The sequence below is a fragment of the Phasianus colchicus genome, chromosome 9 (assembly GCF_987193195.1).
Source record: "Phasianus colchicus chromosome 9, bPhaCol1.hap1.1, whole genome shotgun sequence".
Classification (NCBI taxonomy): Eukaryota; Metazoa; Chordata; class Aves; order Galliformes; family Phasianidae; genus Phasianus; species Phasianus colchicus.
Window position 1 is genome coordinate 16,557,804 of NC_143444.1, and position 20,031 is coordinate 16,577,834.

General features: G+C 38.5%; 2 protein-coding genes across 2 annotated transcripts; both read right to left on the reverse strand.

Annotated features, from left to right (window-relative positions):
• Positions 1 to 282: 282 nt before the first annotated feature.
• Positions 283 to 11,238, reverse strand: DR1 (down-regulator of transcription 1). The gene is made up of 3 exons (XM_031614852.2): positions 10,665 to 11,238; positions 5,671 to 5,834; positions 283 to 2,413 (listed from the first exon to the last, which is right to left on the reverse strand). Exons 1-3 carry the CDS (start codon positions 10,882 to 10,884, stop codon positions 2,267 to 2,269), a joined length of 531 nt encoding a protein of 176 aa, XP_031470712.1. The 5' UTR covers positions 10,885 to 11,238; the 3' UTR covers positions 283 to 2,266.
• A 700-nt stretch (positions 11,239 to 11,938) lies between these two features.
• LOC116243565 (retinol dehydrogenase 8-like) lies at positions 11,939 to 19,830 on the reverse strand. The gene is made up of 6 exons (XM_031614853.2): positions 19,187 to 19,830; positions 18,240 to 18,401; positions 16,826 to 17,005; positions 15,611 to 15,704; positions 13,907 to 14,090; positions 11,939 to 13,017 (listed from the first exon to the last, which is right to left on the reverse strand). The coding sequence occupies exons 1-6, from the start codon at positions 19,281 to 19,283 to the stop codon at positions 12,781 to 12,783; spliced, it is 954 nt and encodes a 317-aa protein (XP_031470713.1). The 5' UTR covers positions 19,284 to 19,830; the 3' UTR covers positions 11,939 to 12,780.
• Between the last annotated feature and the right edge of the window lie 201 nt (positions 19,831 to 20,031).

Here is a 20,031-nt window from a genome sequence, read left to right on the forward strand (position 1 = left end):
GGATGTTAACTGATCTATGGGACTTGGGGCCAACTTTCCAAGTCATGAAGGTTAGCTAACGAAGATGCATATACATAAAATGCAATACCCAAGAGAGCAAAACAAGCCCAGAAATGTTCTCTGCAAGCACACAGCAACCCCAGTGAACAGCAATGCCATCCAGCAGCACTCAGGTTGAAAAGTCTTTGGTCACAAAAAGTTTTCGGTGGGTCAAGTAACAGGAGAGCTTAAGTAGTCTTAAATTTCTTCTTTATAAATGCAATGAAGAAGGCAGACTATTCATTAAATATAAAAGCAATTTTATAAAAACACATCAGAATTTTATTGCTTGAAGAATACAGCATATGAAAAAAGCACAAGAATGTCCAAAAGAAAGGTCACAAGGATCCAAACATATTACACCACACATACCAGATGCAGTAAAATGTTAACCTGAATTCTGCATCAGAAAATAGAGGGGTGAAAATATACCTAATATTATTTAAAAGAAAAAGACTCATTTAAAATAGAAAGGTGTGAAGGTGTTACAGTACAAATTAGAAAAGCCAACACTGCACATTAACATTGTATCACTAGACTAGATTTTCTACCTTTGGTACTTAAACCTTCACAGAAAACCACTTCCTTAATCAAACCTTGCCTAACACATATCATATAGTAGCTGTGAAAGGTTTTTCGTTCATTTTAACTTAAATATTAAAATACGTTTCTGAGTTTTCACTGCATGAATGCATTTAAGGAAGTGTTCACATTTCCTCTATATGAAACTTAATGCATCTCACACTTAAAAGTCACTAAGGGACTCAGACCTGAATATGTGCCAATTGTACCTTGTTCAGATCATTATGTAAAAATGGACACGATGTTTTCCATTTATATCCTTACACAGACTTGCTGCCCTCCTCAGGATCTGTGATTAGAGCAACCTGCTGAGGTCTTAGGTTAAAACAAACAAACTGCATTATTACAGAGCTATGAGATCATCTACAGCAGTATTCAAGTGGCTTTTCTAGTCTGCTCAGATTAGAGTACCAGGAGATATGCCAGTATTACTTCAAGTAACACATTAAAACCCAGTAATGGACACTACTGTGCTTTATTTCAACACAAAGAACAGCCGCTCATCCATTAATCAACAGAATTTTCAAATCAACTATCAAAAGGACTACTACAGTTCTGTTCCGTGTCTTACCGATCACTTTTGGGGAATACTTTGTCAAAAACCTGGACTTACCTACAAACCAATTTGAGTGATGCAAATGTTATCTTTCAAAGTATTTTAGTAATCCAGCGGCAACCTAGTGTGGAAAACATTAGCATTACGCTGACAACGATGACTTATCAAGGTTAAATAAAATCCCTCTTTTATTGTAAGCATGCTCTTAGCTTCAGCTTTTGCCTTCATAGGCTTGAATCATTCCCAGTTACATCAGTGGAACCAGAACAATTCTGTTTCATCAAGTTCCAGTTTTATATTTCAACAATATGAACATATCTGGACTACGCAATAACATCAACAGTTAACATTAAATTGGAGCAAAACAATAAGAAGAGTTAGTTTCCCAAAAGGGGCAGTCTTCCAAGTAAAATATTCAGTCGGGTCTGACTGTCAAAGGATGCAGTAATAAAACCATGGATTTATTTTTTTCCATCCCATACCAAAAAGGATTCAATTTGTACAACTCCTATTAAACATACATTTTCACCAAGCTAGGAAAGATACTGTTTTCAAATTGTAACAAGTGTGGTATTTGAGCATTTATAATATTTATTGCCATATATATCCGCATTTTAAAAAGAACAAAGAATTCAAAACTGTACTATGCTGAACTTGACTTTTTCCCCATTAACGGTACTGTACCACTCCCCCCCAAAACAATTAAAAATTCTAAGTAAGATTTCATAGTTTAGTTAAAAGGGAAGAAATGCAAATGTGAATTTAGAGCTTTTTGTATAAATCTCACTATATTTTATAAACTTGTTGTTTATTGTAACACTGTTTATTGATCAAATAAGTGACGCACTGCTATCTAAAATTTCCATATACACCATTAAAAATCCAAAGTCGATATGATACTGAACCTTAAATCTCCAAGAGTTCAAAAAAAGACAGTTTATACATGTACAGCACACAACAGCAGACACCCCTAGAATACCAACTGCCAGTCCATGATGCATACAAACTTACAGGTAAGCATTCATTTCACTGTTTTCATTGTGCAGGAAAAATATTTCTTAGTGAAGACAGAAACCCAGCTGGTGAATTTCAGATATCATCTTCATCATCTTCATCCTGAGAAGATCCTGCCTGATTGGATGCACTGGCTGAGGCAGCAGCAAGCTGTGCCTGTTGAGCTGCTTGTTGCATCTGCAGCCACTCTTGCTGTGCCAGTTCTGCTTGCTGTTGTCTAGCCTAAAGACATGAATTTAATTGTTAAGGTCATAATATAACTTGTGAAGAATCTCTAGCACACCTTAGCTATAAAAGCAGTTTTATCCACACCTGCAGATTCCTTTTATATAGTTTTTTATTAACTGTTCACACAAAAACATGTCTAGAAATACCTTTATTATTCATACTAGCTACATTCGCTCTTCCTCTGAAGAGGCCAACATTTAGAGGATTTATACTTTCCAGAACAAGTACACTAGTCCATGCCTCTTTAGTTTCATTGTAAGGATTGTGCTGAACCTCTTACTAATGGAAAAATCAAGCACGACAGAGCAACAAAAAAATACAGGGTTCAGTTTCAAGGCCTGTTAGCATTCAACCACCGTTCAGAGATGAGAACAGTCCTACTCTGTTGATTACAAATAGAAAGTTTGCAATCACAAAGTCATCCTCCCCCACAACACATAGTATTACAAAAACAAAACAAACAAAAAAAACCAACCCAAAACAACAAAAATAATCATGAAATGAAGAAAGCCATTATCTTACTTTGCTAAGCCATCTTTTGAGAAGAGAGCAATCTAAGCTCTTCTTAAATAACGACAGGCAGGTTGAGATGTCTTTGTTACAGAAAGGTACATTATCTGTACTTCAAGGTACAAGACGTTCTAACCAAATCCTTCAAGTACTTCACATGGTACATTCCCATTTTCCCATTTAGAGCTTTTTCTTGTTTTTTCAGTAACTATTTTTGATTTCAACAGTGTGTTAAAGTTTCGATTTCTGTTCTGAATGAACATTAGAAGAAAGTTTTTTAATTTAAAAGCCTTTAGTATTCTTTACTTGCTCACCAAATTTTCCTTTCTTTTTCCAAAGCATCAACAAATCAACTTTCCAGACTTCAAGACACCAAAAGATGGTGCTTCAGAAAACAGTGATCAAAACCAGTTTACCTATTTAGTATACATGAAAAAAAGAAGTCTTCCTATACTGTAAGAAGTGCCACACTTTCTCAGCCTGTTCAGCACTTCTCAAAGAGGACTTTTCAGTATTTCTAAGTGGTAGTCAAGTTAAAAAGGAAAACAAGGCATTGTAAATTTGCAGCATCTGTACCCATAGCAGAGGCATAAATATTGATCACATATGAACTAATAGCCCTCCCCACTAACCTTGCTACAATTAAGTTTACTGCACATTCAGTGAAGCAATACACAGGAGCACACCAGCAATCAGAGGCTTGGCACTTCTCGCTGGATGGATCATTTTGTCTGTGTCTATCATTTACATCATTTATATGGAAAAATTCATGGATTTTCCATTTATATGGAAAAATTTAAATTTCTTCTCTGAAAGAGTGGTCAGGCACAGGAACAGGCTGCCCAGGGAGGTGGTGGAGACATCGTTGTTGAATGTGCTCATGAACCACTTAGATGTGGTACTGAGGGACATGGTTTACCAGGGGAAATATTGGCAGCAGGTGGACAGTTGGACTGGATGGTCTTGGAGGTCTTTTTAAACCTTGGTGATTCTATGATTCCATGATCATTTTCTTAAGGCTTTTCAAAAACTGAAGCAATGAAAAATTCCACTGAGTTGTATTGACTAAGAAGCCTTATCAGCTCCTGGGGTAAACTGAACTCATTTATTGAGCAACCCATTTACACAGGAACTTTATAAGCAATCTTTAGTAAGGAAGCCTCAAAAAAACAAAACCCTTCTGTTGATGACCTCATCTTACAAATACTTTTAGACGTGTGAATATCAGAGGAACCATTAGACTGACTTCAAATATTCACTATCATCCTAGTACAGACTTATGTATAAATCAATTATGCTTAATTTAAGTAAAATAAGTATAATTTAATATACTATTAAGTAATATTTGCCACGTTGTAACATAATACTTTTAAAAATCAAATAAAAATTAACACAATTTGGTTAAACCTGCATGTATTGTCTTTAATTTAGGCTTTAAGGCACAGTATTATAGAATTAAAAAAAACACAAACATATTTCACGTGGTCAATTCTGTATATAAAGTGTGGCCTACATAAGGTAGTAATGGTTTTAGCATTCTTGTTTTATGTTACTTAGGAGGATGTACCCTCTCAACTATCTTTGTTGTTCTATATATCTATCATTATTTTGTAGACCATACGAAGTTTTTGAACAGTAGTTAAAAAAAAAAAAAACACAAATCAAGCTGACATATATAAATCAAACCTTAACTCAGAAGCAGCCATATTGGTCTTTCTAATAGTAGTACAATCAAAAGAAGTCCTAATTAGTTCAATGCATGCTGATAAGAGCCTTATGCATGCTGAAGCTTTAGATGGCAAAAAAATTAATCATGCAAATAAGATTAACATAGTTGGCACCTTATACCACAAAACCAACAGTTATGAAGTGTTTCAGCAAGATATAAATATAGTTAATTGGTGGGAAAGGAGGTCACAGTAATCAGGCATAGTAACAACTGAACAAGCATTTTCAGAGAAAATAAAATTATGTAAATAGAGAAAACAAGACTCAAGAACTGGGAAGAGAAAACAGAAAGCAAAGATTATTTTCACATCATTTAGTTTAGAGAAAGACTGTCTTGTCATACCAAGAATAAGACAGAAACACAGCGTAGAAGGATAAATAAAATTAGCTTTTAGTTGTTCAAACATGGAAATGTTTACTATCAGGTAAAGCTGGGATGAAGGAGTATTTGCAGGCAAATTCTCTTCCTGTGCTTCAACTGCCTCCTTAAAAATTTATGCATGAATTAACTCAAATAGAATCTTGCCACAAGTAAATAAAGATGAGAAAGGACAATTTAGAATTTTTTAACAATTAATTGTTTCTTTCAAAGCCTCATTGATTTGTGCACTGATGGCCACAAACAGAAGAGATATTCATGTTTTAAATGCAATTTTAAAAAATGGTAATTCCTAGAATAGCACCTCCATTTTTTATTTCCTCAACTAAGTAGTTCTTTATGTATTATTACAATACAATGGAAGTACCTGTCTCAGTAGTAGAGAAGGAAAAAAATCCTTTCTAAATCTAGAGTATAAAATTTGTATGGAGGCGTAACCACAAACAGTATCTTACTTACTGACCTGACTTTGTGTAACACAATCGGGACAAGAAGATCAATAGCACCTTGGATGCTACAGCAGTCAACAAGGAAAGGAATACTTCTAGGTGTGTGTACATGTTTTTGCAGCATTAGATCCACCACATTAATTATTACAACCTCATCTGTGTAAGTGCTGCATTGCTTCACTTACTTTTGCAAATAATTCCTGTTGCTGCCTTAGAAGCTCTTCTTCTGGAATGCCGAGGTTTTCCAAGCGTGAACTGGCCTTTCTTCTCTTTAGTGCTACGGTTTTGCATTCTTGTAAGACTTCTTTTACTTCGCTGATATAGGAGCCAAAGCCCAAACTTTCTAGTGCTAGAAAAAATAAAATATTTATCTTTTAGAAAGCTTTTGATATCAGATACCAACATACATTTATTCTAAACATACATTTCTAAAAAACAGAAAGCGTTTGATCATTTTTGTCATTTGGTGATGAAAAGCTGTGTTCATGAGAACATCTGACAGCTACTCTCACTGCCTCTTCTCCTATGCCCTCTCAGAGTGCACACTAGAAATATAAAGTTTACTGAAGTACAAAAAGTCCTGGCTTGCAAAGCACTCAGGACTTCCAGATTCATTTTGCTAGAGAGGCATTACACTTAGAAGGCCTCTATCTTCATGTTCTGCATATCAGATTCATACAAAACTACAGAACCAAGATGCCCTTCCTACCTGAACTGTGATCCATTAATCTCTCAGTGATTCTATCTTTCATTTTTGTTGCAAGTCTTCAGAAAAAGTTAAATCAGCTACCAATAACAGAGAAAATTTTCATTAAGACAGCAATAATAAACGTAACCATAGAAATATGCTTTAGCTTTGTATCTGAATATCTGAATTCATTTTCCAGATGCCAACCAGCTAGAGATGTGTATTTTACATATACAGTTACACACAACTCCTTATTGTTTTGGAATGGAAATCCTTGTATTTATCACTACATGAAAATGCGTTCAGAAGCTAAAACAGCATTTTAACCTGCCCAGGGAGATCTGAAGTATAGCTGTATTCTGCAACAGGTTTTAAAGGTTAAGAAAGGTTAAAAGCAAAACAGGCAGAACATATGATAAAAGGCATATTTTGATATGCCACTTGCTACCATATGCCTCCACACACATACACACACCACCCCACAAGCAGAACCTAAAACAGAACAGGCTAGCAATGTTACACAGGCACCAACTTCTTAGAAACAAGCCCCAGTTTCATTCAACAGCCAGTTCACTTCCAGTAGTTACGCAGGTCTGAGTTTTCCCTATAGAATGATACTTGTTTTAATATTTATCTTACTTTATTTCAACCTTACATAATAAGCTTTCCAAGAAATCACACTAAAATAAACTACATAACAGTAAATATGAACAACATAATAAACAAACTCTGATTTACAGAAGGCCAGACTACTTTCTAACGTGTTTCCAAGTGTTCTTTTCCTACCCGTAACTGAGGGGCACGCCATCACAGTAACACAAAGCCACCCTGTAAGCTTGTGGCTTCCAACACATACAGGGAGATGATTAATACACTGCCTTCAATCTAGTAGAACACTGCAGCGGGACTGCCATTCTTTTAGGAGATTTGGCAAACATTTTACAAATGACTTTACATAATACCTATCTCTTAAGAAAGAGATGAACCAATTTAGAGATAATTAAATTACTCTAGACAGCATGCCAGTTCAACCTCAGCCCACGCAGACACTGGAACCATTTCAAATTAGTCCACAGTTTCTATGAGAATCACCAAAAGCCTTCTCTAACCTGTTTAATACAATCTCAGCAGAGAGGAGGCAAACACGTCTGATGGTGCAGAACTGGTTCTCTAAGCAGCCTATTAATATAAAGGAACTCATTTAATTTTAAAATGTAAACAGTAAATTCATTCAACTATTTCAAACTCAAAGCTTTTTCTTTTTAGCATTAAGGTGTTAAGAACTCTTTAAGTCAAATTTCACTAAGATGAACTATCATGGTGAATGCACAGATGTTCACCAAAAGAATGCTGATAGATCAGGCTTGGAAATCTGCTGCACTGGAGTATGAACAGCAGCCCAAATCAACAGCAAGTTGTATGTGCAACTTAAGAGAATGGAAATTAATGGAAAGAACTTACAGTTACATACTGAATACAAAATAAGCAATAACATTATGCCCACTGCAAAGAAATGCTACTGGCAGTGAAACAACTTCAGAATTTCACTCTCTTGAAACATATTGTGGCTTTGTGGAGCACATGCATGGAAGGAATAAGCCTCTCTCTCTTTCTAAAGAAAGATATATATCTTTTTGAGTACCGTTCAGCATGGTACTCAAATGCTGAATAAACGTCTACCTGAGCAGAACTACCCGTTCACCAAAATCCAGAATCTTTCTATTTCTAGAGTGTTAAGTCTACACGTCTATCAGATTGCTGAAAGCTTGATATATTACAGATGTTAGAACAATCCTACAAAATTTCAAAAGCTGGATCCCAAAATAGCGTGCTTTTGAAAGGTAAGGAGAAGGAAACTTTTACAGATGTCAAATCACACCTATCCTTTTTCTTCAGCTTCCTTAAAGACTGCATGAAGACAAAGATGTCCGATTAATCCATTAAGCATAACCACTTGTAGTTCTACACTTGTTTTTAATACAATCAGGTCACTCATATCTGAGATGTTTATCTTCATAGCCCTTCCAAAAAAAAGAAACTTCCAAAGTGAAAACTCAAGTATTTTACATTAAAGCACTAACTAAACAGTGCCAATATCCTAACAGCCCATGAAGACAGGCTACAGGATTTGTCATCAATTCTCAGCCCACCTTAGCGCATCTCAGCTTCACATAGACAAAGTAATTCAAGCAGTCAGCTTAAAAAAATATTTTCCTACGTCACCACGTTCAGAATCCAACAGAAGGCCAGCTTCCCAAAAAGCCCTCCTCACCACAACTTACAGAGCTACCAAGTGAGCCTATTTTCTGTTTCCACAGCTGGTCCCAGTATCTCTAACTGCTGCAAAAGCTCTCCATCTCCACTCAGACCATGACAGCACTGAAGTCTTTGGGCACTTTCCAGGAAGCAGATGCACATTTTATCATTAGTGGTGAGCGCTTGGCTCAGCCCAAGTAAATCTATCACACCAGATCTCTCTCAGGATGCAGGAAGCCTCTGCTTTTCTTTCCCTATGCTGTCCGTAGGCACTGTGCCAGTCAAGTGTTTGTGTTACCACACAAAAGAACACTGCAAGGACTTCACTCATCTGAAACAACCCAGCAGTGTGAGGGAAAGCATTCCAGCCCAGTATGTGGCCACGCAGCCATTTCTTCCTAGTGCAGTGGTGTGTCCTCTGTACCACTGCTCCAGACACGGAACTACAACAATGAAGCTGCAGTTTCAGGTTAGTTCTGACACAGCCCAGTGGCAGGATGTCACCAGCTGAAAGGGTGCCTTTGTCCCCTCTTTTCCCCTAGCCCCTGCTTCTAACCTAGCAACCTCTTGTTCACAGGAACAATCATATCAGCAACCTCATGTGACAGTGAACTACCTTCCCTGACGGCCAAGTTTTCACAAAGCCAGTATCAGAGAAGAGACAGCTACATCCAGCTCTAGAGAGGATGCAAAAGGATTCCTGTTGGCAGCAGCCTGTTCAGCTGTGATGCTATGTCCATATAATTTCTAAGGGACTTAAGTGAAACCATTAAAGGACAGGGTTAACTTAATGATCACAACAAACATGTATTTCAACTACTGAATTTGTTAGCATCATGGTCATGAAGCTATATTAAGGTACAGTTAAAGCAACAAATATCTACAGTGTTATACAAATATCTACATTGAAGGCGAATGGAAATGTTGATATGCTATCCTCTGTACACATCTCTGCCTGCAGAATGAACAGCCTGGACCGTCACCCTTGAAATGAGTACCATCTGCTGATGAGAACACATCTGGAGGAAGCACACTCCTGCAGGTGAGGAGAGCAGTAAATCCAGGAACAATCCATTCTGCCTCTGAAAGTATCAGAAAAAGCATCTCTCTCCAGAGCGTTCATCAGCAATATTTGACTAAAATGGACAGATCTAATACAAAAGCAGTTTTCAAACTCAATGACACAGAGCTCAGCAAAATACTTGTATGTATAACATTAGCAGTTGATCTCCAACCATGTATACGCATATTGATTTCGATTTGTTACCAAATTGCTGTTTGTAATCCTGTCAAGTAATTGCAACTCTCCTGGTGAGCAAGCTGCGACCAGCGAAAGAAAAAAGAATTTGCCTGTTTATCAACAGAAAATCTTATTGTTTTGTTTCTTAAACTAACTTGACACCATTATAATGTTGGAAATACCTCTACGGCAAATACTACTGCCAAGAGCTCTACCAAACAACAGAATGAAGCACTCTAGGGATCAATGTTATCAATTTGTTTGCAGTAGTCAGTGGTCCACTTTTTATGGAACAACCATTACTTCAGCAGCAAAGTGAATGGTTCGTGACAAAACATGCTTACTGCAGACTTACACGCGAGGCAAGGAACCTCCCTACTCATGGTAGAACGAACATAAAGAAAAGCAAACGAGATGTACTGAGAAAGCTTTCATTCAACAAGGCGAAGTAGGAGGCAACAGCTGTGCACGACACAAAGGAATATATCGTTATTACGTGTTTCCCACAACAGATAGGAATAGCTGATTTTAAATGATTGAATTCTAAGGACACTTCAGGCAAAGTATCTCACTTTTTATGGAATCCATGCAAGGAGACTAAGCCCCACATGCCCAACCACGGGCCTTTTGTCAGTCTCCTTAGAAAGGCACTCAATAAGCTCAGGACCTTGAAACACGCTGTAAGAGAAAGCTGTACTGCCATTGCAAAGAGCAGCCCTCGTATCACAAGCCTGAAAAAGACTGCTGGACTCGGAGACCTCTCTCCAGACATCACACTTCTCTGAACGACAAGACAAGAGCCGGTGCTGAGCACACAGCCGTCCGTCAAACCAAAGACACCGTTCCCTCGCAAGGCACCGACCGGCCGGACCACACGTTGCATCCCCAAGGCCCTTAAGGCTCCCCTGTTGTCTCTCACACCGTCAGAACACAGCACGAAGGAGAAGCTGAGCGGGACGGGCGCGGCCCACGGCACGGCACTGCCGGAAGCTCACCTTGTATGACATGCTCCGGGGATATGGTCTTCTTCTCCGACTTGTTGCAGATCTCATTGGCCTCAGAGGAGATGAGGTGGATAAACTCCGTGCAGCAGTTGACCACCAGTTCCCGGGCATCGTTTGCCACGCGGACGTTGGGGAGCGTCTCCTTGATCATCTTGTTGATGGCAGCCCTAGGGATGGTGAGGTCGTCGTCGTTACCCGACGACGAGGCCATCCTCGCTGCCACCGGCCCCCGAGGGCCGCCCCGCCCCGCTCCCGCGCTCTCGAGCTGTCCTCGGCCCCCGCGCGGAGCTGCAGCGTGTGAGAACCGGCGAGGTTAAGCGGGAGGCGACGCGGCCGGGGTCGGCGCCGGGCGAGGGGAACGAAGAGCAACGGGCAAGCAGCTGCCGGCGAGGCGCCGGGACGAGGGGCCGGGAAGCGCTGCTCGGGCTCAGGGCTCCCTTGGCCGTGGCGCCTGCCACTGCCGCCTCCGCCACATCCTCTGGGACGCCGGCGCCGCCGCCTTACGAGCGGCCTGAGGGAAGGCGAGCCCCGGGGCACCGGCGTGGCAGGATCCCTTCCTCACGGGCGGCGGCGCCGGTAAAGGCTGCCGCGAGACGGAAACGGACCCTCTACGGGCTCGACCTGCGCGGAGCGCCGCTTCCGCCGGAAGTCGTAACGCGCTTCCGCCGCCCGGCTCCTCCCGCTCTCCAGCGAGCAGCGGAAGTGCTGGGGGCGCGAGGCCGTGCCACGTGCGCGCGGCGAGGTGCGCGCGCTGCCTGAAGCGGGGCGCGGTGCAGCCGCCGGCATTGGCAGCGAGCAGGAGACGCGCAGATGTGGCACTGAGGGACGTGGTTAGCGGCACGGTCGGACTTCGGCTTCTTGGTGGACTTCTCCAACGTTAATGATTCTAGAGTTCCGTGCTCTGAGCACCACCGGGCCCCGTGATGACAGACAGGCGTGAGCGGGATGCCCGTGGGGCTCCCAGCGCAGCCCTCCAAACCAGGCGCAGCCGGCAGCTCGGGCACTTCGGGGAGGCCGCGGCTGGATGTGAAAGACACTGCATTACCACAGCCACTGCCCGCACCGGGGCGAGCGCCGGGCTCGGTCCATACATGTGGGGAGCCGGGCTGCTGCGAGTCTGGGCACGAAAGGAGAATTAGAGTGAGAGTGTTGACGGAGGGAGGGAGGCAACGCCCGAGGCACAGCACAGCCGCAGTGTGAACGTGCTGGGTGCCTCCTGCTGAGGGCACGAGCTTCTAGTCCCAGGCAGGGCTGACGTCAGGGAATGATGTGAAACTGGGGAGCAGGCAGCCCTGGTGAAGCACAGGTCCTTGGTGGATGAAGAGAGGAGACTCTCTTTATATTAGAACTGCAGCTGAGTAAATGCAGAGTAGGAAAGTTGGGCAAGAAAAGTCTGTGCTACACCTTCAGCTGCTTCGGCTGTATTGACTGGCATTTTTATTTACTTTAAAGGTGAATTCTAAGGAATTTGCTGATTTTTTCCTTGTAAAAATTGTCAGCAATAAAAAGCCCTTGTCTCCTTTCAGTAAAATAGTTACTTCTGTTAAAAACAAACAAACAAAACAAAACTACCAAACCACTAGGAAGACAGCAAGGTGTTATAATATGGTAATTTGTTAAAAACAAAACAGAGGAAAACAAAAAAACAACACTCCACTGTAATACATTTGTCAGAGCATCTGAAGGAAGCGTTCAGAATACCTTAGCTTCAATGGAAATAATAAATACTCTAGTTGTTGCACCTTAAGATCAACGAAACTTTTCACATATCAAATATAATTATTTGTACATTCTTAATAGCCTTCTGATGCAGTACACATCTCAGTGTGTGTTAGGTTATAATTGAAGAGAAGCAGGTTGATAGTAAATACTTAAGAATTTAATGTTTATCTTTGCACAAAATAAATAGCAATTGCTAAATTGCTAACTAAACCTGTAGATAGAGGATTTTAATTCCAAGGTCTCGCAGACTAAAGATAAACATACTGAGGTGAATTATCTTAAGCAAGCTCAGAGATCTTGAATGCCTTTATACAGTTACAGAACAAACAACAACATGGTGTTAGCAGTAGCTGTAACTAATATTCCAGCTTGTACAATCTCATACTTATTGTGATGAGGATTTTCCCAGGTCAAAGCTTTTTCTGCTTCTCCACCTCAGCAACTTGATGAAGTTAAGACTCGCACTGAAGATTTTGTCATGATGAAAAACCATTTTGTAGAATATATCAATTGGTAGATCTCCGTTTGGATCTGCATATTTCAGTGTTGTCATAGGTGTATACAAGGTATTTGTCTGATGACGAAAAGGTGGATTTTCCGCAAGTATTATCTTTACTGTATGCTGCCAAGAATTAGAATTGGAGTCGTTAAAGGACCTCTACTAAAACAGTAAATTAAAAATTTAGTTTTCATTTAAGTAGAGGAAAAGTAGATGAATAAAATGCTAGAATTGTGTGAAATGCCGTATGCAGCTTTATTAGAATTTTTTCTTCAAATATTTAAGGCTAGAATTATTTCTTATTTATTCATAGACCTATTTCTATTCCTCTACTCCACAGTGATGGCACTTTATACAAAGAATCCTGCACAGCCCTCCAAAATTATCCCTATATGCTCACAATAGGTAGTTAAACTGAATTTACTAGAAAAGGATCAGAACAGTGCACTTCACAGCAAGGGAAGCTTCACTGTCAGCATGTGTTGTGTGTTAGCAGTCAGCATCTGAAGTTGTTGTCCCTTTCAATAACTTGCCTCCAAGTGTCTTCCCAAAGAAAGCCCTGAACACCAAAAGCAACATCCAAGTATTTATATATATTATATAGTGCCTTTTGTGGTCTAGAGTAGTCGAGTCAACTTCACACCTCACTTGTGAGACAGAGGAGAGAGAATTTAAACAGGCAGAAACCCTGTGCAAATATAACAACGAGGAATGGCCAGATTTGACCAGATGATGTGTAAAAGAATGTGTCCACAAGGGTATTTAAATTAGTTAGCAACTGCCTTTAAGTGGAAAAAAAATATTCCTTAACATTCTGGTGAGTCTTGTTTAAAATTCTTGAAATTCTCTTAAGTTTTTAAAATTCTTTTAAGTCGCACAAATACAGTTTAATTTAATCTATCATTTTTACAAAACAACAACAAATATAAAACAAAATTATAAAAACAAAAACAACCAATGAACCAGTGCATTCTTAAATTAAGAAGAAAAACAGGAATCGTTGATGAGTTACCTCTGCAACTTCCTCAGCACTTTGTCCAAGGCTCTGAAAAATTTGTTTGTAATTTTTAAGGTAAATATTAGTAAACATGTCAGCTGTTTCCTCATCTGCAGCTGAAAGATCCATTTTCATTCCATCTTCAAACACTTTTCTTTCAAATTCTGTAACCACTGGACCCGGCTCAATCAGACTTAACCTATCCAAAAGCAAAGGTAGACAGATTGTTACTGTTCTCCATGTAAAATGTACCTTTCTATGCTTCTTAAAAATGTATACTGAAGAGTTGCAATCTGAGTTTGAGCTGGTAATCAATAGGAAGTATGTCTTAGCAAGGTGGCCCATATCACATTATTGGTCTGAAGCTGCTATCCATCCACATGGAGCAGAAAAATCTGCACAGCATATCTTTCAGGAAGGCACTGTAAGTTAACTCATGACAGAATCAAGTGCAGTTGCTACTTGCTATCTGGAACTGCGGAATCTGATGATTATTTATCCAAAAGCACTTCAGAAACACAAAGAAAAATAATTTAGAGATGATAAAAAATTCATTACTTTCTACTTTCTGGACAAAATTCCACATGATCTGTTTTTGTTAATAGTTTTCCCATGATGATAGTAGCTGAAAGAGAATGGAGTTACCCAAACGTGAACTTTTTGTCAAGTTGTCAGTGTTACATAGATTCCCCTACATTACTGCATAAAATACTGAGAATTTTGCTGTTGACAGACAGATTTAGTTGCTAACAAATACAAAAAATCTGATTTTGATCAGTAGGAACTGCAGCAAGTCATAGGAATACAGTTACTGGTCAGCTCTTATTTAGTTCAGCTCTCAGGTAGTAATTAACCAATCCCAAAACACTCTTTGGGATAGGATCTCTTTCCAGAGTTGAATTTCAGACAGGCTTTTCTTCAGAACTAATGCAGTATTATAGTCTTATAATCTCATTAGGGTATTTATTTTAAATCCCTCCAGACTGTTCAGAGCTTTATGTAAAATCAAAGTTTGGAGGCAGCTTTGTCTCTGGAATTCCATGTCAGCAGTTGTCTCTTTTCCCATAGCACAAGAGCTAAGCACTCAAGCACACACAGATGTAACAATGCTTAACAGTTCTTGAATTTGACACAAAAAATAGTTTCAGTGTGAGTATGTGTGACAAATCCAACACTGAAGTACCACAATGAACAGGTCCATTCTCTCAAATGCTGCCTTGAACAGTAAGAAATACTACACCTCGTTCTTACTGCTTCCCTTTCAACCTCCTGTCCCAGTAGAAATCTCACCCTGTGTTCCATTCTGATGAATTTGTGTGATCTTCCTTTTTCCCCTCCCTCATCATACTCCCCCTTCTCTGTCTCCCTGAGTCCTTCACCTTTTTTATCTCTAGATTCCTTTCAAAAGGAAAATACAGGTTTGTATTATTTCTACTGTAATATTATTTTTAGTATATGCAAGAATCTGTTCTCAAAAGTACTATTCATAGATAAAAGCATTTAATTGCCATGGCAGTATGTTTATCTTAGTATCAAAACTTTATTTGATTGTGCATGTGAAGAATGTGGACATCTCTATGCTTTTCATGATGTACAATTTCCATGGGTTCCTCAGTCTGTTTCTCCTAGATAGCAGCAAGCTTTAAGGATCTGTTTGGTAGTTCTGAACATATCTAAAACTGTCTCAAGAATAGTTTACATCTGTGGATCAATACTTACTGCAGCTTGAACTTGAGTGCTTGTATAGCTAAACTTTCGCAGAATCCTTCTACCGCAAACTTAGACGCAGCATAAACATCATTAAATAAGATACCTGATGGTACAAATAGAACATCCTGAGAATTGTATTCAACAATTATTTTACTTTTACAAACATTTGTATTTTCCCAGAATTTCTGTAGTCTTGCTGGGAGAACATTAAAAAATCACCTGTGTATATTGGTCTAGTGAAACAACACTAACTATACTAATTACTATTGGTTTATTTGCATATGTTCTCCAAATTGCTTATACTAGGAAAGCATGGCTGACTAACACTCTTCTTCCTCCTAGCTGATGCTGTGATCTCTTTGGATCATAAGTATTTTGTAGTCTAATGCATTAAAGTGCATATACAATATGCACTTATGTACACAATACCATTCACATTATTTACCAGCAAAACTTTTAATAGACAGTAAGTAAACACAGATGCTGAGCAGTGTGGGAGATTTGATTATGCAAGAGATCCCGCTTGCACTTGAGGACTTGTAAAAAGAAGTGTAACAGTCTATTTAGGAGAATGAGAAGTACAGTATTAAGGAAAACTGTAAGGGTTGTTATTGCTTAGGATTCGTCTCACCAGAACAATCCAGGCATAAATAATGCCACTGTCTTAGTAATTGCAACATATATATAGTTAGACTAGATGAAACACAAGAGAAGAAACATGATTATTCTTTGCTAAAACTAGCTCTGCAGATGTTTATGAGAGGAAACTTTACTAAAAGGTGGTACCGTAGTGCAGGATGTTATTTAATTTTGTTCCTTTACCACACTGCAGGGTGTAGTGTATCAAACCTTTTCCAACAGTAAAAACTCATACTACTAAATCCTGGTTTTTTTTTTTTTTTTTTTTTTTCAGATAATCTCTAGTAATAATAAATAAAAAATGACAAAATAAGAAATGGAGTTAAAACTGATAGCCTTACTCCCATGGAAAAAAAATACTGCAGATTTTCTTGTTTAAAGGTCTTGAGTAGTTGTGCAGAGTAGTAGGCTATTGGAATGCATAAAATCATCATCCAAATGCTGTCCATCGAATAGCTGGAACTTCAGTGTTACAGAGCACAGTAGCCAGATACGCTAGCTCCTGCATTTTTTCCAGCTAAAAGTTATGCCCTAGATATTGAATACTGAACTCTAAGAATAAAGAAAAAAGAACCACCACTTTGCCTTGTATTCCCATAACACTGCTTATTATAACTATATGCCCGCTCTTTCTTTTCTTCATGTCAGGCAAAATCTCCTTTAGGAGTCGAACCAGTCCGAAGAAGTTGGTATCCATCACAGTTTTCATTTCATCGATAGTCTGACATTCAATTGGTCCGATGAGCCCCATTCCAGCATTGCTAACTGCACAAAATGGAAGACAATAGTGACCAATAACTTTCCTACACATTAACTTGTCATCTTCACTGAAAAGCATTTAAAAGTGAAAGTAAAAGGATTAGGCATTGAACAATCCTTAAATAATCTTTAAAGAAAAGGTTAAAACAAAAAAATGTTAACTCAAGCTGTGCAAATACACTTTTATTTTTATTTAATTACACTTTTAATCCAATTTTCTTTTGCACTCCAACCAATTAATTTCAGCCTTTTTTTTTTTTTAAATCAGAAAGGGATTACAGGAAAATGAGTCAAGAACCATCTATGTTTGTTCATCATTCAGTAGCAAAAATTAGAGTCTACTGCTCCATGTTATGGGAATTGGCTAAGTCTTCAATGTATTCCAAAAGAAGATGGATTAGGTGGTATTTTAGGCTGTCTTTTAGGTTTCACTTGTTTGTTTGAAATATATACATCTTTAAAACACCCACACACACTCAATATTCTCACAGTTTTTTGTTTTTTTTTTCTTGTCTCCCAAATATTTACAAGTTGGGAATGACTGGTAGAGCAGGTGTTCTACAATAAAACTATCACATTTTAGAAATTAGATTATAATATAGTTTACAAATTTTGTATTAGTATTTTGTTAAACAGTTTAAGCTTTATCAAAAGAAAGGCAAGTCCATGATTTTCTCTCAGAGATTTCACTGAGGGTGTAAGCATCTGCCATCTTAAGATACCAGTGCTTCCTAAGATATCAGTGTTTATTTTTAGCAAAAGAGTCTAAGAACACTAATTGCTGGATTATTTGCACAGCAGAACTATAGTTCTCCACACCTAATTAAAGAACTCTTACTTTGCATTTGTTATTTTACTCCTGATTTCCAAATGCTATTGCTTTCTTATTAGACAGGAGTAACAGGGCTGTGGTTGATCTACATGGCACTAAGTCTTGTACACGAGGATGCAGATTTGGGCAAAAGTTCTCTTCTCACACTTTATTATAAAGAACTGCATCATCTTATCCAACACTTTCTGCAATCAGGTCTCTTCTCTGTAAATAAAGAAAACGAGCTTCCCAACTTCACAGAAGCACGGTGAGATTTAATTCATGTCTGCACAAAGCCTAAAGAACCATGAACAGAGTGAACTATGCAATGACTATTACTTTAATGACATGAAAAAATGCACCAATGAAGCTTCTCCAGTGTATTTGAGGAGGAAAAACAGTACTTATCTGTTCACACCCTGTACTTGCCTAGGACATCAATCCTTCTGTCAGGGATACTATTCACACAAGTTTTAATGGACTGTTCATCACAGACATCCAGTTGCTTAATTTCCAAGGTTTTGCCCAGATTATGACCTGCAGCTTCCTCAAGTGCATCTTTCTTGGCCAGATTCCGCATTGTGGCATACACTGCAACAAATCAGAAGCCGTAGTCGATCAGAACTAAAACCTTTCCCGTGGCACTGTAAAGAATATTTTTTCATCTATATCTTAAATGTCAGTAATAGAATCTAGATAAAATCTTGAAGTAGGAAGATCCTATTTTCAACATAAAATAGCACTAATTCCCCAGAATCTGGTTCTGAAACCTTCAAAAAACTAAAAACAAGAATTAAACCACTATGCACAAAGTAAAACACACAGCATAGTACAAGCCATGCTGCTGAGTCATTTTTAATATTCCAAACATAATATTGGAGTCTAAATCATAGAATGGCCCAGGTTGAAAAGGACTATAATGATCGTCTAGTTTTGTTACTGTACCATAATTATCCATACAACTATGCATGTGCAACCAGTTCCCTTGCAGTAAAATGCTATAAGAATAAGGATGAGGGAAAATAATTACAAGATTATTATTTTTTCTTCTAAACAAATTTCTTTGGCCTTCTTTGACATAAACATTTCACTCAACAAAATTTTAATAGCCAGAAATGAAGCTAACTACAAGCATTAGAGAAAGAGAGAAAGAGACTGGTCAGTTGATGCAGGTATTCAAGCTAAAATACTGTTTGCTTACAAGAAGTGGTATATTTTCACTGCACTGTATTTCTTCGATGATAGGAAGGGAAAACTGACAAGAAAAGAGTCAGATTGAATACTATAATCTATTAAGTAATGGGGAATGACAACCAAAACTATTGCATTGAAAGATATGTATTTTTAACAAAGATAAATAACAGAAATGTTGTTACCTTTAAATCTTTCCTGTTCATCTTTTGCCATTTTTATAGCTAAGGCCAATCCAATTCCTGAGGAACAACCTGTAATAAGGACATTTCTTCTTGCCATTTTTTCAACTGGGTCAAGCAAGAGTTCTTGCTCAGAGGAGCAGCAGCCTAAATGCAGCTGCAGAATGTGTCATTGGCCTTTAATGCTATCTCAAGCTTTCCTGAGTCTGCAAATCCAAAAATGCACACCTAGACCCTGTGTGATTAAGGGATAATCTCCAACTAGACAAAAACAGAAACACATGCTCCTTCATGAGTTTATAATCTGCACTGTCAATATGGACTATATTTAATACAAAACAAGATGAGTCTTATAAGACATGTAAACTACAAAAGACATTTTTTTTTTTTTTTTTTTTTAAAGTAGTAGAATAATTATTTTGTACACCACTGGAAGGAAAAACCTTGCCACAATCACAACCAGCTTCTGGAGTTGAGTCTGCCACACATATCAAATGCTCAAAACATGATCCTTCTGCTAAAGGTGTTCAGACTTCCTATGTTTAAAGCACATACAGTTCTTTTGAAATAGAGCAACACATCATTTTATTCCCTTCTTCTTATGGAAATATTTGTAACTTAGAGTCCTAACAAGCTTTAAAAAAAAAAAAAAAAAAAGTAAATTGAAAAATGTGATGTGGATTTAGGAGACAAGTTGTTTAGACACATTCCTCACATTGCTTTCTGGCACTGCTCCCATACAAGACAAGAGAAAGTGAGCAAGTACACCAGCAGTGACAGTCAGCCAGGAAGGCTCTGGGCACGTCAGCTTTACTACATTCTTGCAACCACTGACATCTTTGAACTAT

Excerpts from the sequence above, each read along its gene's own strand:
- DR1 (XM_031614852.2), bottom strand. The coding sequence starts at position 10,884 with ATGGCCTCGTCGTCGGGTAACGACGACGACCTCACCATCCCTAGGGCT. Across the intron at positions 5,835-10,664 it reads CCCGGAGCATGTCATACAAG|CACTAGAAAGTTTGGGCTTT; the intron begins GTGAGCTTCCGG and ends TATTTTTTCTAG. Across the intron at positions 2,414-5,670 it reads AACAGGAATTATTTGCAAAA|GCTAGACAACAGCAAGCAGA; the intron begins GTAAGTGAAGCA and ends TCATGTCTTTAG.
- LOC116243565 (XM_031614853.2), bottom strand. The coding sequence starts at position 19,283 with ATGGCAAGAAGAAATGTCCTTATTACAGGTTGTTCCTCAGGAATTGGA. Across the intron at positions 14,091-15,610 it reads GCACTCAAGTTCAAGCTGCA|GTTAAGTCTGATTGAGCCGG; the intron begins GTAAGTATTGAT and ends GCTTTTGGATAG. Across the intron at positions 13,018-13,906 it reads GTGCTGAGGAAGTTGCAGAG|CATACAGTAAAGATAATACT; the intron begins GTAACTCATCAA and ends AATTCTTGGCAG.